The sequence below is a fragment of the Diorhabda sublineata genome, chromosome 1, assembly GCF_026230105.1.
Source record: "Diorhabda sublineata isolate icDioSubl1.1 chromosome 1, icDioSubl1.1, whole genome shotgun sequence".
NCBI lineage: Eukaryota > Metazoa > Arthropoda > Insecta > Coleoptera > Chrysomelidae > Diorhabda > Diorhabda sublineata.
This window is the reverse complement of record NC_079474.1, coordinates 13,594,761-13,619,774: the sequence shown is the minus strand read 5'-3', so window position 1 is coordinate 13,619,774 and position 25,014 is coordinate 13,594,761. Positions and strand designations below refer to the sequence as shown.

General features: G+C 32.2%; 1 protein-coding gene across 1 annotated transcript in view; it reads right to left on the bottom strand.

The window, feature by feature from the left end:
• The window catches only part of LOC130451795 (uncharacterized), a 60,065-nt gene that overhangs the window by 822 nt on the left and 34,229 nt on the right, over window positions 1-25,014 (bottom strand). The window contains exons 20-29 of the mRNA XM_056791047.1: window positions 20,455-23,058; window positions 19,655-20,034; window positions 19,222-19,342; window positions 16,936-17,022; window positions 13,541-13,840; window positions 12,746-12,992; window positions 11,311-11,357; window positions 5,524-6,528; window positions 594-684; window positions 504-527 (exon numbers count right to left, since the gene is read on the bottom strand). Of these exons, the coding sequence (XP_056647025.1) occupies window positions 504-527; window positions 594-684; window positions 5,524-6,528; window positions 11,311-11,357; window positions 12,746-12,992; window positions 13,541-13,840; window positions 16,936-17,022; window positions 19,222-19,342; window positions 19,655-20,034; window positions 20,455-23,058 (4,906 nt within the window). The remainder of the gene's footprint in view (window positions 1-503; window positions 528-593; window positions 685-5,523; window positions 6,529-11,310; window positions 11,358-12,745; window positions 12,993-13,540; window positions 13,841-16,935; window positions 17,023-19,221; window positions 19,343-19,654; window positions 20,035-20,454; window positions 23,059-25,014) is intronic.

Sequence of the window (25,014 nt, the reverse complement as noted above, 5' to 3'; positions counted from 1 at the left end):
ACAAGAGAAAACTTTTCATTTGAATGGACTCACGAATCTTTTTATCAACTTTATAATCAAATTTGTCGGTCGTACACTTTTATTTCATAGTGAACGTTATATCGGTCATTTTTAAACTAGATGCACTGTTTTTGGACAGACTTTCCAGAGGTTTTACCAAGAAAAACTTTTGCACATCAAAACTTGAGAGATAAAATTTTAATATAAAAAAAATGATGTGATTACTGGAGGCAGAGTGACACGTTACTTTATGTAAAACCCTTGTAACGTTCTCTTAAAATTTGACAAAAAATTTTTTATTTATAAAATGTTTTACTTCAATTTTGACGTTTTTATGCTCAATAGGATTTTCTAGAATATTCGATAACTGTATAACTAATATTTACAAAAGAGAAGTATGAAAGAAGAATTACTTAACCTATCGAACAATGTACATAACCTCGTTTTCTGATTATTGACTAAGACGAATAAATAAAAAAAGTAAAACGAAAAAATATAAGTACCTTCAGTTAAATTTCGATGAAACTCTGTAACAAAAACAAAAGAAAATAAAACTCATCTATTTTCTCCGTCTTTCTGCCTTTTATATTTACCCATATATTCTAACTGTTGCTTTCTGTGAGCTTCCATTAAAGCATTAAGTTCAGCCTTTTGTCGATTCAGCATTTCCTCGAATGTTTCCTCCTAAGCAAATAGAAATATTTAAAATAAATAATGTATACAATTTTTTTTTGTTAGGATACTTTATAAACAAAATTTTAAATTTTTATTAGTTGTTAACATGTGATCTTCTACCTATGTACACTTTTAGATTTTTATACGAGTGGCAATCCAAAAGAAATTGGGGTTTACAGAAATTACAAAAAGATTAATAGAAAAATAAAATAAAACAGATATAATTGTAGAAAAACATGACTGAAAATACCCCGAGAAAAATTTTAACGCTATATACGAGATGTGATAAAAAATACTTTTGACTACGAAAGATTAAAAAAAATAGAAAAAAAAACAGAAATAAGTGTAGAAAAACATATCTAGTTGTATGAAGAATTCGAAGAAGGATGAATGAAAAACCATCAAGGTACTAAGAATCAAAAAGATGTTAAAAAATAGTTTATTGATTTGAAGATAGACTTTAGTGACAAATGGGAAGAAAAAGAAGTATTTTAAGAAGAAAGTACTTCCACTATTCATTAAAATTGTCACGATGGTTATTTGGAAACTACAAAACAATTTTTTTTGGGATAAATTTTGTTATTTGTTAAACAGCAGCAAAAAAAATAAACTGAGAAGAAAAAAGGCACAAAATAGTGTACAGAAACCCCATAGAGATATTACCATAGAGTAGGCATGCCTACAAGTGAGAGCGTCTCGCGAATGAAAAGAGAAAGAGAATCATTTATGTATTTCTATCTCTTTCTTTTGTTGCGTACTGCGCACGCGTGTCTCTGATTCAACGGGCAACGGTAAAGTGCGTACACGCGCATGCGCCATTAGACAGACACAACAATACATAAATTATTCTCTCTCTCTTTCTATCGGCCAGACGCTCCCACTTGTATGGGCGTCTATAGCATGCCTACTCTATCTGTAATATCTCTATGAAAAACCCTCGTCCTACACGTGTTAATGAAAAAGAAGAAGTAGTTGTTCATTTTTAGCAATAAAAAGAGTTGATCCGTAATCTGTAACTAAAAATATACAGTGTGTTGATGAAAATATTAAAATTTCTAACATTATACATATGATGAGAAACATATTTTTAAGAATAAATAACGTAATCTAAAAGGAAAATGTTTATATAATTAGTAATATGTTACTTTTCTAATATTTAAATAGTGCATCATATATTTTGGAAAAAAAGTATATTAGTAACTACATTATCAAGTCAAACGCCAAGCAACGTCTAGCTGTTAGGAGACTAACTAGATTAGTATAAGCTAAATCTAACTATCGAGACATCTGAAAATTGGACAAAAGGCACTATTAAACATATTTTAATAACTTCTACTTACTCGTTTAGATGCAGTTTATAATATTTCAAGCTTACAGGCATTTGGGTGCATTGCATTTCCAAAAATATCTAGCGGAGATTTGATCGACAAGAAGAAGAGATTAAGAGAATAAAGTTATTCAACTACCCCTTTTGATGAATTAAGGGTAGCTGTACACCGGGTACTCAACGCTATATACAGTAAAACACCTCTTAGGTCTTCGAGATGCAATATGAGGTTATGTCAACGACTGCACCCTCCAGTCGGGGTCTCTACCTAGTGTTTGTCGTTGTCCTACTTATTTCATAACCAAATATATCGGAAACTAATGAACAAAGATTCACATTAAGGTAAATTCACACCGAAGAATGCCATTGAGAGCCAAAAAAAAACTCTTACATTCCAACAATCTACGAATTAGGTTGTAGATTACTTCTTCATTCAATCTATTTTCCTGATTTAGCTTCTAGTGAATATTTTCATAAACCTGAATGATGACATACGCTCACAAATAAATTTTCGGATAATTTTTCCATTTAAAAAATTACAGACCTACACAATCATTCAAGTATGTCAAACAATTTTTTAAATTCCCAAATATGACACGCTGTAACTCAACAAGGGATTGAGTTAAAAGCTTAATGTTTAAACACCCTGTAGATAAGATCCATGGAAAATAATAGCTGATAGCGAAAGTTTGAGAAAATTAAAATTCGGTATGTGGACGAAATAAAAGATGGATTTAGAGTATTGTGTTGAGGAGGATTCAATTTAATGAAAACATGTATCTAGAATATCTTTTTTTTTTATAATTGGCCTGATGTCCTAGTTCGCGATGTCCAATATAACTAATTATTAATAATTCTACCACTAGAACTACTCTACATCTATTAATGATCTTCAGCCCTTTATTAATAGTCATAGCTAAAATATTTTCGATAACGGAAGATGTATTTCTAAAATTTCAACAATTCTCTAAGTTCTACCCTCATAATTATCGATTAAAAAATTTTGGAATTACATCCAGTCGTGTTAAATAAAGGAAATCATTCCAACAATTAGATGGTACCCAATTATCAAAAAACAGAGTGAGTCGTAAATATGGAACGCGCTATTTCGGTAACAACCATTATTTCAACACATTTTCGTTTATAAAGTTTAGTTCGAGTTCAAAATTTCTATTGGCGATTCTATATCGAACACAAAAACAATCGAGAATCGCCAGAAACGTGGATTATTTTATCAGATAGGGCACCAAGAACAGGATCTAAGGAATCATTAAGACAGTGGAGAGAACATGAAAGTATCCTTGGAATGTGGATAGAAAGTGGAGTTACAGAATGAGATACCACTTTGCTTTGCTTCAAACGAAGCAAGAAGCTCAATATCCAAATGCCAAGATGCCACATATTGTTTTTCTTCTTCGTGGTGTTCATTCAGTACACAAAGTAGGTTTACCACACTCCAACTATGTGTGGTCCTTCATAACGACGGGGTACAATGGCAGAACTAGTTGGCGCCAGGCTCAATCGGAATTCAATTCCAATGATAATATTATACACAGAATAATATAATAGAAACAACAAAAATAATATTATAAGCACAAAACACAAAAATAAAATGATAAGCGCGAAAATAATAAAACTATAGGCGCCATAAATAATATTTTAAGTACAATAATAACAAACGAATCCTAATATTATGAGAACAATAACAAAATTATAAGCACCAAATCAATAGAATTATATGCAAAAAGTAATATGATAAGTACAATAATAATATGATAAGTACAGAGTAAAATAATAAGTGAAAGAATTAAATTATTAATAAAATAATATTATACTGTAATAATATTGTTATAAGCACGATAATAATGAAATTATATGCTCAATAATTATATTATGAGTAAAATAATATAAGTACAATAATAACATGACAAATACCATAATTAAGCACAATCATATAATAAGCACAAAAATAATATGATAAGCACAATAAGAATATTATGATTGCAATAATCATATTATTCACATATTAAGCACAAAAATTATAATTTTGTTATTAAATTGTTTTGAGTTTAGGTCACTTCTGGTTCAAAATTAGATTAGAACAAAGCAAAGATATTGACGTTTCGACCTAATTCGGTTTTCATAAAAATCTCAGTAAATTAATAAATACAATGATAATAATAAGCACGATGATAATATTATGGACAAAATAATAATATTATAAGTACAAAAATAATATGATAAGCACAAGAATAGTATGAATAGAATATTATAAGCACAACAGCACGTATTATATGATTAAGATGTCATGTACAGTTCGATCCGAAGAATCTATTGTGTGACCCCTTTCTTGCTACGATACTGGGGAATTACAGTCCTCTTAAAACGTTCAAAATGCGGGTTGGCTGTAGATGCCAGAGATCTTCGTCTTCTAATTTATACACTCCCAGGCGTAGTGCTCTGGAGGTTTTCGATTTCATTTATTTTTTTATTTTTCTACAAAAAGTTTTTTTCTAATTTGTTATTCATCATACTGGGGGTGTTATATACACTGCAATCCAAAAGATCTATTATATCCCATTTTCTTGCTGAGATACGGGATAACCCAATATTTACAGCTGATCTGTTAATCCCACTCCTTTCAGAAAGTACAGAACGTGGGATGGTTAGTACCTGCCAGAGATATTCGTCTTCTTCTCTTCCTCGGGAGTATGTGGATAGAGATTATCTGTTCAATTTAGCATCTTTAGGTATCCATTGAAACGATATTACTCCAACAGGATTCTTTGTCAGTATTCGTAGGTTGTTCTTGCCTAGATTGATACGTTCAGCATGCGGTTATAGTTTCCCATGAGTGTCTTCTTCTTCTTCTTTTCCAATTCTTTCTCTTTTGTTCCACCTTGGCGAGTCTGTCGCACGATATGTAAGAATACAAGCACGCTTTTGATATATTTATCGAGTTATTGAGTAAAAAACAAAATTCGATAGTTCGAAGGGGGCAATATCATAACAGTTATATGCTATGACAATTAAAAATTAACATTTAGATGTCACGAGCGTTTTGGGTTGTTCAGGAACTGTCTGTACGTTTCGAGAAGTGTACAACGATGTGAAAAGGTGACAAAATTATTTTTATAACGGTTTTCATTCGCTATTCTGTCACCTTTTCTAAATTATGAATGTCAAAACGTTTCTCTTTTAGCACATTTTTTATTTCCGGCACCAAAAATCACGTAGTGGTAAATCTGGTGAGTAAAATGTAATCAACGATTACATAAGCAAAAGCTTATATATATATATATATATATATATATATATATATATATATATGTGTGTGTGTGTGTGTGTGTGATTTAAATGATAACAAAAATGTGTAAAATAGAATGTATAAGGCGTACCATACTCAAAACTCACTCTACACCAAAATCACTTAAAACATACGTCGATACAGAATGATAACCTTTTTTTTACTACTACGTTTCACAAAAATGATTACGACCCGCCTCATTTTAATATCTTACCGTTTTAGGCAAATACGTTTCCAAATATTCATATATTGGCACCACTTGTTTACAGTTTACACCACCGCAACAACATTTAGTTACGACGTCGGTATATAATTGAGGGTAACGTTGAGTATCGACGCTAGGTAAAGAATTCATACTTCTAGTCGATAAACTGTTTTCGTTACATCGATATTCGACGTCGAATCTATTCAAACTACCATGAAAACACGTACAATAATCTCGAATCGGCGTAGAACGAGAATCGGTATTTTCTCGCCGTTTTAACGACGGAAAATTATTACTGATATCCATACCGCCGTGGTAAGTGTGATAAGTTTCCAAATTAGTATCCAGATTAGTCCTTCGGTGTAATTTCGGCATCGAATTCGAATGTTTTTCGATCCAAGAACGTTTCAGTAAATCGCTGGGCGTTTCGTTTTTCTTCGTACGTTTCCGTTTATCGGGTTGCTTGACGTGGAAATTTCTAGCTTCCACAACGGCTTGTTTATCGTATTTACGAAGAGATTCGCCGAAATTTCTGAATCCTCTATCGCCGCAAACGGAAACGTCTTCTTCGTTGAAATATCTTTCGTCGGTTAGATCGGGACAAGAAGCGTTGTGATCGAAAACGTTGTTAATAACGAAACCGGTCGTTTTATTGGTAGCCATTGTGTGGATATTCGGTAGACTACTAGTTAAATTGGTATCCTCAGCTGGATGGACGATTATCTTTGGGAAATGCCTGAAAGATTTCGAATGTTTACGACCGGTAGTGAGTCTTCTCGGGTTAACGTCTACCGGTTCGGATTTTTCTTTGATGGGCATTAAATTTTCGATTTCTTTTTTCAGATCGATATAGGATAATGACCTTTTGAAATTTCCGACACCGTGCAATATGGAATTATCTTTCGGGTATGTTAGATTATGCAAATGCAGTTTATTATTAAGGTGGTGACTGTGATGAGTGGTGCCAATGTTACGGGGGTGCTTAATGTCGTTGTTGTTACCAACTTCATGCTGCTACAAATACAAAAATAAAAAAAAACACTAGAAAAAAAACTACTCAGGAAAAACGAATAATGCATATAGTATACCCCACTAAATTAATCCGATATTCCAAGGAAGAGATGGAGGATTTTTTTCCCAATAGGTATCGTAAAAAAGAAAAATCTAGTTTTGATCAATTTTATTTCAATTTCCTTCCTGAATTTCGTAATTATGGAATAATATGTTACATAAATGATATTTTGCACCCCACAGATAAATGCTTAACAAAATTAAACTTTACACTTTCAAAATCTTGTTATGTCACATTATTATGAATTAAAAAATCCTTTTCACCCTTTCCCTAAATTAATAGGATTGAAAGGAATACGAATTGTTGCCTCATCCATTGCGAATAGCAATGTTCACTTTCAACACGTTCCTATGCTAACAAAAACCAAAACTTCTTCTATTTAGTTATACATTATTATTAAAAGTAGAAGTACCGCCCCAACAGAACAAATTTTGAAAAAAAGTACAGCAGTACCAATAAAACAATAAAAATCATGGCTCTAGTCAATTGAAACCTCATTGATAATTTTCTAATAAAATGAGGTAGCTTCATCTATTTCCGATACAATACTATGTATCACTTGCAAAACAATAAAAACATTCCCCTAGTCAGCATAACCTCATTATTTGAAATAAAATTTACCCCTTCATGGATGATTTTCGAAAAAAGTAAGACTGCATCGTCCATTTCGGATGCAATCCTATGTCTTACTACTAAAACAAAAAAATCATGCGCCTAATCAGTTGAAATCTCATTATTTGAAGTAGAATTTACTTCCCCATTGATAATTTTCGAAATGAATGATTCAACAAAAAATATCATGCCCCTAGTCAATTTTAACTTCGCTATTTGAAGTAGATTTCACTCCCCCATTGATAATTTTCGAAAAAAGTGAGGCAGCCTCATAAATTTGGATGCAATCCTATGTTTCAGGCCCCTGGTAGGTTGAAACCTCATTATTTGAAGTAGAATTTACTCCCCATTGATAATTTTCGAAATGAATGATTCAACAAAAAATATCATGCCCCTAGTCAATTTTAACTTCGCTATTTGAAGTAGATTTCACTCCCCCATTGATAATTTTCGAAAAAAGTGAGGCAGCCTCATAAATTTGGATGCAATCCTATGTTTCAGGCCCCTGGTAGGTTGAAACCTCATTATTTGAAGTAGAATTTACTCCCCATTGATAATTTTCGAAATGAATGATTCAACAAAAAATATCATGCCCCTAGTCAGTTTTAACTTCGTTATTTGAAACAGATTTCACTCCCCCATTGATAATTTTCGAAAAAAGTGAGGCAGCATCGTCCATTTCTAATACAATCCTTTTTTCACTACCAAAACAAAAAAAATCATGCCCCTAGTCAGCTTAACCTCATTATTTGAAGTAGAATTTACTACCCCATTGATAATTTTCCACAAAAATGAGGTAGCATCATATGTTTCTGATACAATCCTATGTTTCGCTACCAAAACAAAAAAAACATACCCCTAGTCAGTTGAAACCTCATTATTTGAAGTAGATTTCACTTCCCCATTGATAATTTTCTAGGAAAATGAGGTAGCATCGTCTATTTATGATGCAATCCTATACACCACTAACAAATAAAAAAAATCATGCCCCATTATTTGAAGTAGAATTAACCCTCCCATTAATAATTCACATTTATGTACTCCCAACAGTATCAAACGTCTTCTTCCCTCTAGCACTCTCCAAAATGATAATTTTTAACAAAACTAAAGGCTATTTTCGAAAGAATATGTGAGCGGTATCCATTTTCAATCCACCAAAATCCATCTAGTTAGATCAACATTATTTTGTGAAATAAAATTCCCTTTTTCCTTTAGCGACATTTTTCAAAAAAATACCAATAATTGCATCCATTAATACAAATTTTTGTACCACCAACAGAACTAACATTATCCATTTCCATAGGAAGTTATATTTTCCAATAAAATAAATTCCAGCGGAAACTTCCTACACTCCTAGACAATTTTCGACAAAAATTTTCCCTCTTCATGGTTATATTATTGGATGTAAAGTTAACCCTCACCAATAGCAATTTTTCCAAAATGGTATGGCGGTAACATTGACTTTTAATGTACCCCAATGCACCACCAACAAAATAAAAATCCTCTTTACCCCTAGTTAGTTAAACCCGAATGAGACTTTTCAAAAAAATCTGCACCCACTTCTAATGCACCACCAAGAAAAACTAAAGCCAATGAATTTTCTAATATTTATTAAAGGATTCGCTATACACTACTGGTTCCAGAGGGAGTCCTCGGAAACGAGGTGGAGGAGAGATCTCAGTCTTCACCCCATGAAGCATACATACAAGACCATGGAAGTTGAAAGTTATTATCAATATTATATTATTGTGTATCTAAAAATTTTCTAATTTAAGATACCATTTATTTGTAATTCACAATAATTATTTAATTTTTCATTTCTTATTGACCCCTCCCCTAAAAAAATTTGTGAGGTAATCAAATTATACATTAAATTGCTCCAAACCTATGCACCATTTGATAATATACATTTTTTTTTGTTAGAAACAATCTCTTATTTAAAATATATACACTATCGTCCAAAAGTTATAAGCAGATTCATACAAACCAAGAAGCTCATTTTAAGGATAATAAAATACCAGCATAAAATACCTAGATGGATAACAACAGGATTCCTATTGGGGAACTGTCGCCTCAATGGACACCTAAAGATGCTAGACTTAGCAAATAATGTGCAGATTTTGTTACCAAGACACCTGAGGGTGAGGAGAAGAATCTCTGGCAGCTATCCCACATTCTGGACTTTCTAAAAGGAATGGGATTAACAGATCAGCTGTAAACATTGGTTTGCCCAGTATTGCAGCAAGAAAAGGGGACACAAAAGACACAGTGTATTATTTATCATTATGATGAATAACAAATAAGAGAAAAGCCTTTTGTACAAAAATGAAATCGAAATCCGAAAAATTAAAGATTTTTGACACCGATATGGAAAAATCAGTATATAATCAGAAGATGATCTGGGTGTACAGTAAAATCCTGCATCTGAACAACCCTTTGGTGCAGGTAATATAACAGTTATAGACAGAGGAAAGTTATTTGACCATTTTTAAGGATTCTTTTATACCTAGTATCTCACATTTCCACAGGATATTGATTCAAGGCCTTAGTGTAAATGGTGGGGAAATTTTTTAAGCGCAGAATATCATTTGAACCAATAAGAGATGAACTTCATTTGATTCTACCTTATTACTTTTGGGCAGTAGTGTATTTATCTATATCTATCTACTATGTGGGATGTTCCTTTGGAATATATCCTCATCCCAATTGTAATTTTCTTTCATTTTATTTTCAGGAGCTCTAGTGAATTTTTCGGTCCTTTTTTTATGATATTATGTCCATTTTTACTAAAACATTCGTTTCCTCCTTTTTTTTTTCTTTTGATGTTATTTTTATAGACAATAATAGTCCCTACTGATAACTGCTGGGAGTTACTGAAAATCATTTCAACTCTGCATCTCCATTTCCAAGTGTGTCTTAGACCTATTTTTATTTCAATGGGTTCTTGAACGTAAATTTTCATCTGCTGTTATTTAAAAAACCAATTCCCAATGTTTTTTGACAATATTGAATGCTTCCTTGAAGTCGATAGTTGTCATAAAGTGTGGAATATGATAAAATTCATCAACTACGTGATAAATTTCAATAAATAGAATTATTTTTTGAAAATTTTCTAATTTTTTAGAAATTTTCTGCTAACTTCTGATAATTTTGATTCAAACTTTCTAAAATATTAACTTTTTTGTAAAATACTGCATCTGTCAAAATTAAAAAAAATTACCGAAAGTTCTTTCGAAAATCATCGTAGATTATAAAAAAAACAATTTAAAACAGGGTTTTCCATTAAAGAACAAATTTGGGCCTACAGACAATTGACATATACAAATTTTCAGTTACCAATAGATTCTGATATACATGTCAACTTGGTACACCCTATACATGTGTAGTGTCTCAAATAGGGAACTAAAAGACTCCATTTTAAAATATAAGATCAATTTCCAATAAAAAAACTGTTCGATACAATGCAGGAAACTAATCTACACAGTGTATGATTTTAAACCGGTCAAGTTTTCCAATCGTACAATCATCTTCTTTTATATGTTAAATTGGTAGAACTTCCATTTTTACTTTGATTTTCTTTCCCTTTTATATAGTTCTATATGTTCTTCCTGAACATGTAGTATACTACCACTATAATTCCACTATTAGTCTTTCCAACCTTCCATGGTAAGTTGGTTCATATACCAATAAGTTATGATAAATGGAACTTGTGAATGTTGGTGTTTGAATATCATCAACGGTTCCATAAATTTCAAATTTCTTTTATTTGGTTCGATAAATGGAAAGTTTATTTCTACTAGTTTTCCAATTTTGTTATTTTCTTATCAAATCCTCATCGGTGGTCCTTTTTCGTTTCCATATTTTTCTTTTTTTTTCTCCATCTAAATGGCAGTACCTTCAGATATATTATTCAAATATTGCATAGGTTTCACAAATAAAATCTCCATCTCTTTTAAAGAAAAACATTCCTACAATTTTTTTTTAAATAAATAGCCTGTTCTAACCTAGCCAGCCTTCGAGATATAGAAAATGTGAGTCACAAAAATCATAACAACATTAAGAAGGGTCACACAGATTATTAGTTAATCGACATAAGCAACTTACGCACTTACTTTTATATTCGAAATTTGTACTTCTTCTTCTGAATTTACTTCTTCAGCTGAAATATAAAAATAGTTATTTACTTAATTTGATACAACATCAAAAATTAAATTTTCTTGATACCTAGGTGGTCCCATAAGTACCCAGACTCACCAAAGGGTAGTTTTTTTAAGAATATTACAGTATTAGAAAGTACCAGTTTTAAATTTGAAGACACCATGTTGTTTAGTATTTGTTCGATAACCATTAATAGTGAATTTGCACTAATGAATAAATTTGTTACCATAATGTGATACGATACTTTTAATCGACAGATATCATCTCTACCAATTTAAAAGTGAGTTAAATTCCACTCAAGTCGATTCTGATTCAGAACTGGGTTACCAAGACGACCATGGCAGTGGTCACAAATAGTGAAAAAAATCCTCATAGTGGTAATAAGACCTAAATGCTGCCAAGACAAGCATTGTCTGGCTGATGTCTTCCAAATGATGAAAAACAGTCTTAAAGAAGTAACAGGTCCAAATGGTGCCAAGACAAAAATCGTAATTGTCGACCAAATGAACTGAAGTATTTCAAATGTTCAAGAAAAGTCGCAGAATGTTAACAGGACCAAATACTACAAAAAGAAGCATCGTTACTGTGGACCAAATAAAGTAAACTTTCCCTAATGGTAGAGAAAATCTTCAAATTGGTAAGAATGCTCAAATGCTACAAAGACAAGCATCCTACTGGTCGACTAAATTAGCTGGAGTCTGCTAAATGGTAAAGAAAATCTTCAAAGTAGTCAAAAGATTGAGGTACTACCAAGATAAAAATCCTAATGGTCGACCAAATGAACTGAAGTCTTCCAAATGGTGAAGAAAATCCTCAAATTGATAACAGGACTTAAGTGCTGCCAAGACAAGCATTGAAATGGTCAGGCAAATGAGCTGAAGTTTTCTAAATGGTAAAGAAAATCTTCAAAGTGATCAAAAGGAAGGGGTACTACCAAGATAAAAATCTTAATGGTCAACCAAATGAACTCAAGTATTCTAAATGGTGAAGAAAATCCTCTAAATGGTAACAGGTCCTAAACGCTACAGAGACTAGCATTGTAATAGTCGACCAAATGAATTGAACTCTCCCAAAGGTAAAGAAAATCTTCAAAATGGTAAAAAGGCTCAAAACAAGCATTATTTAGTGTTTTTTTGTAGGAAACTTCTGGGACAATCTTCATAGTATAAAATTGGAATCAATCAAATCTGATTGAGGAATATTTTACCAAATGGTGGCGACTGAAACCTGATTTTGAAAAACGACATTTTATAATTTCAAATTGAGTTTTACTGAAACGAAAATCATATGAAAAATATTTTAGTGTAAAAAATTGAGAATTTATTTTTATTTAACGTCCCATAGTACTTGAAATAAACTAATGAAAATGTTTTCCGGTAGTTTACTCACCCCCTCCAGTAGGCCAGGCTTTAACTAAAGTAGTTTTTAAGGAATCAAAAGTGGTATTAATAACTGTAGTGAAATCGGCTTCTCTTCTAGTTTCTGAATCTACGGAAACCGTACTATCGTCTCTATCTTGTATCTCTATGTCCTCTAAATCGTTAGCTTTATCCGGTTCAGTTACTACACTGACTTGGAATCTAGATATGCGGCGGTCTTTTGAAGCAGGCGAAGAAGCAGGTTCCACATTTGGATCCTAAAAAAATTTTAAAAAATAGTCATCGAACAAAAAACAAATGAACTACCCCTAAGGATTTTTAGCAAAAACCAAATAGTACGACCACATACAACGCACGATTCTTAAAGACGATATTAGATTTTACAACTTAATATTAAATACAAAGCGGTCTATAAAAATTTAAGAAAATAATACAGAAAATGTTCTTGTAATAAAATTTTTATTAATTTTTCAAAATAGACCTAAATTTGGTAGGACATGTGGAAAGTAACACCTTATATGCTACAAAATACTGAAAATAAATTCAGATTATTATCATTTAATATAATTTTTTTTGTTTGAATTAACTATTTTGATAGGTTTTTTTATCCACCCTGTTACAATTTGAAAAAAAACTAACTATTTCTTAGTATACGAGGATATTGAATTGTGTCACGGTCATTTACTTGGTTAATATTAAGGAAACAAAATATTATTGCAAAATCTAATGATCCTCGTTAAGAAAAAATAAAAAGACATTTACTAAATCTACATTTTTAAATAAATTCAATTAGTAAAGCCCTAACCTGGTTACCACTAAACACATTAACGTTAGTTCCACCGACAGCCCCCGGTGCGGCACCTGTTATATCTGGACCGACATTATTTTCGATTTTAATATCGTCTATCTGTTCTATAACGTTAGCATGATCTCTTTTTTCTACAGCTTCAGATCTACTGTTAATCTGTTTCAACTTGTTATTGAGTTCTACAAGCGGATCTTCTGCGGGAGCGTTAGACGATGTAATTTCTGGTTCTATAACTGGTGATAAGATGTCTGACGTCGTGGTTCCGCTACTAGGACCGCTTATCAATTCTATCGGTAACTGCAATAGGGTTTATATTGTTTGCTATGGAGTTTAACGTTCAAAAAATAAATTGTAGACCCTTAATCTGGCAATGAAAAGTGAGGTTACAAAATCTTTATAATAACATCACCATTTTGATTCGACTCCATTTTGTACGCACTTCTTCTTCACTTTATATTGATAAGCTTACGGTATATTGGCAGAAGAAGATCAAGATCAATTGTAGGAAGTACTAAGATATAAGTAGAAGGGATAAAAGAAATGAAGAGGAGAAAAAAAACTGTTAAACATTAGACTAAGTTTGGAAACGAATTTTTCAATTCGTTTCCAAACTGTTACTGTAATTTTGATGATATAAAAGTTGGAGGGATAGAAGAAGTGGAGAGGAGAACAAAAATTGTTAGAGATTGGAAGTTGTGGACAACAGAAGGGAAATTAACACAAAGAGGATCACTAATGTGACAAAATAGTTTACGTATGATATTTATCAACCGATATATCTTGAAGTTCTTCTTCTTGTTACTTAAACTGAGGACAATTGTTTAAAATAATGGTTTTGAAAAGATAAAATCATTAGACAAAATTTAGATACAAATTTATCGAATAGTTGCATGGAATAGATGGTGCCAAAATAGTTTTCTTCATATAAAAAAAATACCGACTAAGCAAGGTTGTCCACACAATTTTTTTCTATAAGAAATTTTCAAGATTTTCAGTAAAACGACTTTTGTACATGAATTAATTTTACTGGGTATATGCATAAAAAATCATGTTTTTTGTATACAAAAATCACTTTTCTTTCTAGTAAACATTTTAAAATTACAGCACTCTATAGGTATTCGCCTTACGGAAGCGATGTTGCCAAATGTGAATTTTGGCAGAGTTTCTACTATATCTACTACTATACTATCAGTGTGCTGAGGTAATAAAAATGTTTTCCTTTGGAGAATCTCATTAGGAATGTATCACAGCGACATTTTATTCACAAATGATCTGAGCTAATGCAGCTACAAATGAGATTTTTTTGGAAAAACATGAAACATAGGCAAGAGTTGAATTTAATTTAAAAAAAGAAGAATTAGAACCGCGAGGGGAGTTATTTATTGATCGAAATCTAGTGAAATGTAAAAATGATGTTTTCAAATATACTGATACGTCAATAATAAGTGAAATGAGATAAATGTGCTGAAGCCAGAAAAAAATCTGCAAAACAATATATTAATTAAACTAGAATTATTGGACGGGACTATCTTGATCAAATTAAATAAATGGACCTGGAGAAAGAAGGTGAACACACAGTGGTGGTCATAATAAATTTTACGGTTGTCTAATGGTTCATACTATCAAACCAATTTATAAAATCAAAGAAAATGTAGATGAAAGGAAGTACATGATATATCTGTTGAAATTCTGGTTAAATTGAGTCATATTTCGATAGTATAATGACTCAAAGTGATAGTTTCAGATCCTACAGTGGCTTTCTTAGAGTCCGGAAACTAAATTCATGAGTATACTTGAAGAGCACGGTTTTTAAATAATTTAAAGCACCATTTACGTTTTATATGGAAATGTGTACATAAACAGTGGTATTTGAGTACCTATGAAAAAAATAAAAAGTGTATAAAACTTGTGGTATGCTGTTAAAAAAATAAAATGTGTTTGGATTAATTATTAAAATATAAAATCAGTATTAGTAACAAAATTATTAACAATAATGAAAAATCAAGATTTAGTTAAAGCCACAAATGTAGTTGTTTTAATTATCATTAAAAAAATTGAAAACACTACTCGATGAACATGTAGTTTTGCATTTATGTCAACTGTCTCCAGCTCTGGATGTTTTTCTCTCTAAGGTCTTCTTCCACAACTTCCTTCTATCATTGTCATAGTCTACCTCTTGCCCTCTGGTATCTTCCAAGCAACGGCCGTTTGATCTTCTCTTCCTTCCTAACTCTGTATGGTTTCCTCCAAAAATTCTTAGCATTTTCCTCCCCCAGATATCCAAAATTCTGTTTAGTTTTATTCGTTATTATCCAAGTTTCACAGTTACTTTAGGCAATTCTTAGTTCGATTTCTTCTTCTTCTTTTTGGCATTTATTATCAATTAGTACAACCAAATACATGAAATTTTCTTCTTTCTCGAATTCTATTAACGTCCCATCATGTTTATGTACTTTGAAATTGTTTTTTGTCTTGTGTCCACATTCATTCTTCATTTCCATAAACTTTGTTTTGTTATCATTGAAGTGTAAGCATGGTTTCTTCTGTTTCTTGCTATCAAAGTCACATCATCGGCTTAAGCTAAGCATTGATGACTTTTGTTGAATATCTGGTGATACTGGTTCTTTGTATTATTCTTCTGTTGTAAATTAAGTGACAATGCATATCAAAAATTCAAGTTAAGCAGCGCAGGTACTGCGAAATTGGGCAGGTGAGAAGCTTTGTGCAGTATATAAGCTAAAAAACACTATCAATATGAAAATAAAATATTTTCTAACTGTTAAATAGTCAATTATTACCAGATTAAGAGTTTAGTATTCTAAAAATGAACAGTATATTTAGAAATAAATAATTATTGAATAATTTATATTTTTTTGTTTATTTATATAGCAAATTTTTTTGTTAAATCTTTCAGAATTTTATTATTAAAAACACAGTGTGTTCACTCAGTTATCGCAACTCTTTTATTAAAAATATTTTTAAAAAATGTGAAAAAACAAACCTTACAGTTTGTCCAGTGACGTCAAAAGGTTCAAGTCAAGGTGCCTAATTAGCTTATGGTATATAGTTATTTACCTTTCACTGAACTATGTAGTTGCCTTTTAGGTGCAAATATTATCCGTGTGCTACTAACTTAAGTGGACACATTGTATATCTTGTGTTATTCAGCAAATATCAATGATATGATAAATTTTATGTCAAAAAAGAAAAATCTAGCGAATATATTAGTGTTTTAACAACATTTTCAATGTATTTGAAAATTATTTCAGAAAATATTTATTTGCCAATACACTATTCGGTAACAAATATTGTAAAAATGCATTTTCGTTACTAAATATATAGAAAAAAATAATTTAACAACGAAAATTATTGTATTCAAAAAAGTTAGTTACTTTGCTTGTATTAACATTTGCATTAGTAGGCAAATTTTCTTGTGGGAATTCTGGCGAAGCTATTATCAGCTGGGGGCTAGATGGCGCCTGAAAAAAACATGCATAGCAACATTCAAAAAAATGCAATATACACACCCCCAGCAAAAATTAACGCATAATTTGTTAACTGCTAAAATCTTTCCAAAGGTCTCTTCGACTGACTCAATTTTATTGCTGTCAAATTTTTTTTCAATAACTACTTATCAACATACATTTTATTGCTGCTCAAAAACATGTAAATTTGATGAAATTCAAAAAAATATTTTATTTGAAATCGTGAAAAACTTTCCAAATTAACCCTAATGCTAATAAAAATCATTATTTCACGCCAACTGTAAGTATTGCAATGGCAACTAGGTTGGAATTTCTGAAACCGTTGGTGATATTAAAAGTGAACTGTTCCACTACAACTACACCAACACTGAGATTAAAGATAAAGGAGTTCACTGAAGGTAAACGATAACTTGGTTATCGAAACGCGCTTCAGACAGTGTAATTGTGAGTGTTGGTGTACTGGTAGTGTTAACCATGAATGTCACAGTTTCAGAAATTCCAACTTAGTTGCCATTTAAACTTGTGCTTTATACGACCAACGCAGTTGGGGTGAAATAATGATTTTAATGAGCATTAGGGTTAATTTGGTGACGGTTTACCTCCGGTAAACTCCTTGTGAGTGTTGGTGTAAACAGTGTGTTCAGTAAGTACGAAGATACCATGTTGTAGAATCGATTTATAAAAGAAGAAATCAAAGAAGACCAGGTCAGGGCTATAAGCATGTTAGTAACACAAATCAGGACCGATTTTTGAGACTACAAGGTTTATTAGATCAATGATAAGTTAAGGACACTTTGAGGCACAGACCTTATTGTAGCATGATCTCCGTTAAGCGCAATACAACTAAGGAGCAGGACTACAGTTATTTAAAAACCAGTTGGATTGGCAATTGGAATTGTGGTAAAGAAAAAATTTAAAAAATGATCCAAGATGCTTCCAACATTTAATTGACACCAGGGGGGGGGGAATTGCTCTCTATTAAAATAGACTTTTTCGTTGTTTTTCTCAATTTGTGTACTTTTTTTGTCAAATCTTGCGTTTGGTAAGTTTTAATCCCATTTCCAATTAGTAAATTTTGCTCAAATTAATATATTTCCTAAATAAAAAAAATGGAAATGATGCGTTAATTTTGCTGGGAACTGTATCAGCAAAATTCAATATTAATTTGATATATTAAAGCTTTTCATAAATATATTTCAAAATAACTGTTACTGAACAAAAAAGACACGAAGATTATAATTCTCATATAGTATTTAGACCTTGGAAATTTAATAAAAGTAGAACATTAAAATGTTATTTATTTATAAGTGTGTCTTCCAAGAGTTTTGACTGCTGCAGTACGAATATCAATTGACCGACCACCAAACCTAACCTCACTTCACCTTAATGGTCTATAGGGTGGGCCCTAACAGAATTCAAAAATAGACAATATTCTCATTAAAAAGTTTAGTAGCATTAGTACACAAGATGGGGGAAACGAATTTCCAAAACAAGAAAATTTGAGGTGGGAAAAGGGTATTCGGAGTGGAAACCTACTAAATGAAATCGAATGCGAAACATATGAATAATAAAAAAACAGTTTTTATTTATAATTCATGTATTCCAAAAATATCTACTAGTTTTATATAACCCCTTTTCCTTCCCAATCAACATCATGATAATTTTTTTGAAAACCATTGGAGTAACTTGATTTTTGACATATGGACATTGTATAGACTGTCTCTAAAGATGAATAACAGTTTTTTTTGTGAAAAAGACATTCACATAGGGTTTATAGAAAAACAAAAACTTTCAAAAACAAATGACGGTTCGTTTTTGTAAAAGACAGTCTCGTAAAGCATTGTCTTTGTTTCATTTCCACATCAAAGAAGAATAAACCAGTACAAACAAATAAAAATTGTTGCAGTTGCAGAATTCATTCCATCATGATTATGAGGTATAGAAAAATTTTGAAACATCCTTTATCATTGCCAATTTACTACCTCAAAACCTTCCAAAAACATTTATGTGGCATCTAATTTTTAAATTCCAATAGTTTATCTTATTGGTACAATTAGTAACCAAATAACAACTACTATATTCAATTTTTTTTAAACAAAACACAATGTTAAAAACAAAAACATGTTAATAAACGTTGACAAGTACCTAATAAATTTTTAAACGACATAAAAAAAATCTGAGATCATTACTTACGGTGTTTGTTTGCGAATTTCTTGAAGACGGAATGGCGGACAGTTTATGTTGCAAAGTCTGAAGATGAGCGTCATATTTAACATCACCTTGAGGTGCGGAGGCTTGACTAGTTTTAACGGAACTAATTAAAAAATAATGAGCATATTAATTTTTGAAAAGTAAATTAATAAAATACTGAACACACTATTTACTTCTACTCGGTCTGGTCTTTCGAGCATGATACAAATTAGCAACACATATGACAGGCTCGAAGGACCAGATATAGTAATCGTTGGTTAGTAAACAGTGTGTTTAATAAAAAAAATCACCATCGGTTCCAGAAATTGCAACAAAAAATAATTTCGCTCTCTTTTGTTTTTAGGTTAAGTAATAAAAAGCTACTTCTACGTATTATATCCCTCAAATTCAGTATAAATCTGCTTAGAAAATTCACCTTTCTAACGATTGGTTGAGATTATCTGGAACTTTTTTAACAGCAGCTGCATAATTTTGCAAGGTATCATCTATAGACATAGAATGCTGAAAACCAGCCAACTGTTGTCCAGGTGACGATGAAAAATTCTGGACAGATACAGAACTAGAGATGGTATGTCCGTGGCTAACATAGGCTGGTTGTTGATAAACGTTTTGCATATCGATGGGTGGTTGATTCATGTTCAATACCATCGGCTGCGACGTAGGGAGATGTTGAGATATGGGAGGTACCGATGACTGTTGGTAATTTTGAGATAGTGGTTGTTGGTGTATTGTCGATTGGCTGATTGCGTGAGATGTACTAGTTGCATTATTTGGCATCATATGAGGTTGAGGTATCTGGAATTAAGAGATTGATAGTTTCGAGTTAATTATATGTGATATAAAAAATGTCCAAAAGGTGAAAAAATAATTGTTGTAATACGTTAAATTAATTTTTATAAGAAGCCTTTTGGCTCCTTTCGTATATTATCTAAAGAACAAAAAATGCGCTACGATATTCTTTTTGTGGGGGGGGGGGGGGGGCAAATTCAGGGCACATTTCTTCACAATTATTTTTCATGTAAAATACCAAAATATAAAATGTAACATTTTGAACATTACACAACCTTTGAAGCGAATAACTTAAGTGAGGACCACGAAGCACATAAAGTATTTGTCTTGAGTTATTTAGTCAACAATCAAAGCATTTTTTTTTAGTTTAGCAACTGTGCAACATTTTTAGTAGATTATTTAAAAATTAATAATGAAAATACTTACGGATGTAGGAATATCATGTTGATGTGGCACACTACTTGATAAAGACTGAGGCAATGGCACTGAAATTGGTTGAGTTGGAACAGAACCGGTCATCACAGACGATGTTGGTTGCGGTGGTATGGAAGCACTAACATGTGGTATGTTCATTGCGTGTGTCGGTGCGTACTGTTGTGGTACCGAAGAAGTTACAAAATTTTGCTGCTGTACAGATGCAACTGCCTGTTGAGGCTGATTTGCATTTGATGGTGGAATTTGAGATAATTGAGTTTGAGATAAATGTTGAGAAAACGGTGGGTGATGTTGAGGAGGCAGTTGCTGCGTTAATTGCGCCTGCGGAATTTGAGGCATCTGCTGCTGTTGCAATTGAGGTTGCACCAACTGCGATTGTTGCACAATTTGCGGTTGTTGAGACAGCTGTTGTTGAATTTGCGATTGTTGTGAAGGTACCGGCTGTTGTTGTTGCAAAAGTTGCTGTTGGGACAATTGTGGCTGCTGCGCAAACTGTTGCTGTTGTTGTGACATTGGTTGTGATTGTGTAGGCAACTGTGGTTGCTGCTGAGGCATCGGTTGTTGTTGCTGAGAAATTGTTTGTTGATGAGAAATCGGCTGCGGTTGCTGAGGAACAGGTTGCTGTTGCTGAAGAACCGGCTGCTGTTGCTGAGACATCGTCTGTTGTGAGATTGACTGCGGTTGAGATGCGGTTTGCGGTGGCTGTGGCATATGCTGAGATTGTTGAGGTATATGTTGCGTCATTGGTTGCTGTTGTTGCGACATTGTCTGTTGTTGAGATATCGGCAGCTGTTGCTGCGGCATCGATGGTTGTTGTTGGGATACGGGTTGCTGTTGAGGCATTGACTGCTGTTGGGGTATCGGTAATTGTTGTTGTTTCGGTACGGATGGCTGTTGGGGTAACTGTTGCTGCAGTTGTGGTATAGCTTGCTGTTGTTGAGGTATAACTTGCTGTTGTTGAGGCATAGCTTGCTGTTGTTGAGGTATAACTTGCTGTTGTTGAGGCATAGCTTGCTGTTGTTGAGGCATAACTTGTTGTTGTTGAGGCATAGCTTGTTGTTGTTGAGATATAGCTTGCTGTTGTTGAGGTATAGTTTGATGATGTTGAGGCATCGATTGCTGAGGCAACGTGAGTGGTTGTTGCGATTGTATTATCGTTTGTTGTGGTGGTAATTGTTGTTGTTGGGGTAAAGGTTGTGGTAATTGCTGCTGTGGTTGGTTCGATTGTATTGTAGCAGGAAGTTGTGATTGATTCTGTGGAATTCCCGGAAGGTTTTGAGATACCTGTTGTCCAGTTGCTAGTTGTGGTTGTGTCTGCTGTGGTTGGGATTGATGAGAATTCGACATTTGTTGAGATTGTGATAGAGACTGTTGGGATTGTGGTGAGGTAATAGAAAAATTTTGTTGTGTTTGCAATGATTGTTGGGGTGAAGCTTGAGGGGCAAATTGAGCTGTAGAAGATTGTGATGCGATAGTCGATGATTTTGTACTAACGTCTATACTTGAGGAAACTTTTTTGCTTTCTGTTTCACCGGTATCCTTTTTAGGATGACTGCTATGTTTCAAATTATCTAAACTAATTTTTAATTGTTCTAAAGTATTAATGTGTTCGGGTCCACAAATTGGAATTGGATCATCTTTACTAATAACATCTTCTTTTAAAGAAGAAACACTCATTTTAGGTTCTGGTTTTTCCAACTCCATCATGTTTCTAGTTGTCTCTAAAGGAGCTGAGGTTTTTCTTAAAGGTTCAGTAGAAGCAATCACGTTGTTCGGAACGATTGTTTTAACTTCATTTCCTTGGTGTATTACTTCTATTGTAGTATCAACAGATGGTACTACTTCGGAAACTTGAGATTGTTGTATGGGAGTTTCAACTACATCTTTATCTTTCGGCATATTCAATTGTCCAGATAATACAGGACTGACTAAAAATCTAGATATCTTTCTTTGAGGTGGTAGTTTTAAATTGTGTTCTGAATCTTTTTCATTCTTTGGATCAATTTCGGTCGACTTTTCAATTTCATCGGTAAGTTTTACCTCGATTATTCTTTCCTTTGGAGATTCCGTACAATCTTCTTTCTGATGATCGGCGTTTTGATCGACAGACATTACAAATACTTTGAGATTAACTTTTTGACCTGGTACCGGTGTAAATTTACCAGATTCTTGGTGAAGTAAACTATCATTAAGTTCGGCTTTAAATGCATCTGTATTATCAGTACAATCAGGTTGAGAAGAAGCATTAGGAGGACTTCCGATTAAAGTATTCTTTTCTAAATCTACCGGTGCGTTCTGGCGAAGCGAAGGTAATTCGACTGGAGTAGCAGTAACGTTTTCGGATACGTAACCAAGATTAGTTTGATCAACATTTCCTGGCTGTCTATTTACTATATAAGTATGCTCCGGAGTATATTCCGAAGCTGTGCTAGTTTTACGGGAAACAGTCCCACTAGAATTTAAACTTTCACGACACCTCAAATTCTGATAGAGATTTTCCGTTAAAGTTGTTTTTATATTTTGGAACTCATCTGGAACGGGCGTCGGGTCCACGTACACAGATTTAACGAATGTCTGTCCGCTGGAGTCATCTCTCTGGATTCAAAAATGAATTATTAATACAATACAAACTTATATTAAATATATTTTGAGTAATAAATTAGTTTAAATCTAGAATTCAATCTTTAAATATTATTAATCAGATTAAAATGTATGTATCTGTATTATGGTCTCCTAAATAATCAGATCTTAATCCTCCGGATTTTTTTTACAATTTACAATTTATAGGTTTATTTTATAATACTATTTGAAGATCGAATTTTAGATTTTTATTTATCAATGAATTTAAGAATTATAAGAAACCACTTATGCTTTTAAAGTTAAAATTAATGGTCTACGTTGCAAACAGAATAAAAGAAAATAAAAAGGAAAAATAAATAAAACCAGATATCGGTATTTTTTAGATATATTAGGGCTACTAGTACCAGTACTTTAATATCGAAGAACGAAAAGACACTGGTAAAGAAATCCGGATATTAATCAGGTTAAAAAAACGATTAAAACGAAAACCATAGTTAGCATGTGATTAAAATGTACCATAAGTGTTTATAAATGGATTTTCTATCGATACAAACGATACTTACCGATCTATGTCTTCGATGAGTCTTTTTGTGGGAGTGCCTTGTAAGTGAAGCATGCCTAACCTTTTTATTGCAGCGTGCAAAAATTTTTTTAATGATTTCATTGTGCCAATTTGATAATGTGCTACCAAAATGTAAGTTTTTTAAGTAGGGATGTGTTAGAAAATTCTAAAATATCTTTAACACAAACAAATATTAATGATGGCGCTATGCAAAAAGTATTAAAGATATTTTCATATTTCCATACTATAGGTGATCACTGTATGTAGACGATGCAAATTTTTATTATTAACCATTACCTCAATGTTATTGAGGTGTAAAGATGTCAAAGGAAGATTTTAAATTTTTATTATTATTATTATTATTATTATTAAAAAAATCACTGTACTTTTTTATTTTGGTACCACTACAAGTACCAAAACAACTCTAATAATTAATGTTATGTGCATATAATGAAAGATGGTATGCGGGAAATAATGAATTTATAAATAAACACCCTGTTTACTACCACTACATCATCAATTACAATTATAATGCCTGATTCTTCGAGCCGGATATTAACCAATTACATACGGAAGGTATAATTTTGACTTTTATGTAGTGGTAGTACTCAGAAATTTCAATTTTGTGAGTTTCTAATAACAAAAGAAAAAGTAAATCTGTATCAAGATGATTATAAGACATGTAGAGCAATTAGAACAACATGAAACGGTTGGATACGTGGAAAAGAAGAAGGAATAGGATAAAAAAGTAGTCGAGTCGAAAGAGGAGAGGAAGTAGAAAAAGTTATATTACAAACAAGAAGACATATTAAAAGAATGGAAAGATTACTATGAAAATTAAAGTTGAAATATCGAAATACAGGTATCAAAAGTAGTACATGGTGTAAATAAAAAAGAAAAAAATGACTAGATAGGAGCAGAAAATTTAAAATAGGTAGGAATCACGATAACAAAATTCAGAATAGGATGAACAAAAAGAAGTTAAGAAGCAAAAGAGGAAAAGAAGTAAAATAAGTGATACTACAAACACACTAAAGAAGAAGACATATCAGAAGAATTGAATGATTAATATTAAAATAAATTTTAAAAAGTTGAAACACAAGAATTGGTAAAGAACGAAGTATAAGTTAACCTGAAAGATAAAGGATAAGGAAGTGACTGAATAGGGTCAAAACTATAAAATGGATATCTTCTTATATCTATCTCTTGAAAATGATAGAAAGAGATTACGCAGATTAACATAATGGAAGATAATAGAAATAAATAAATACACAAGAACAACAAAACAATTCGTCTGTCTCATATTAGCATACAAAAAATAGTAAAACCTAACCGAGGAGAAAAATAACTTAACCTAACCTAACCAAACTAATACACCGAAGGAAATTATAGGAATGGCAAAGAAAAAA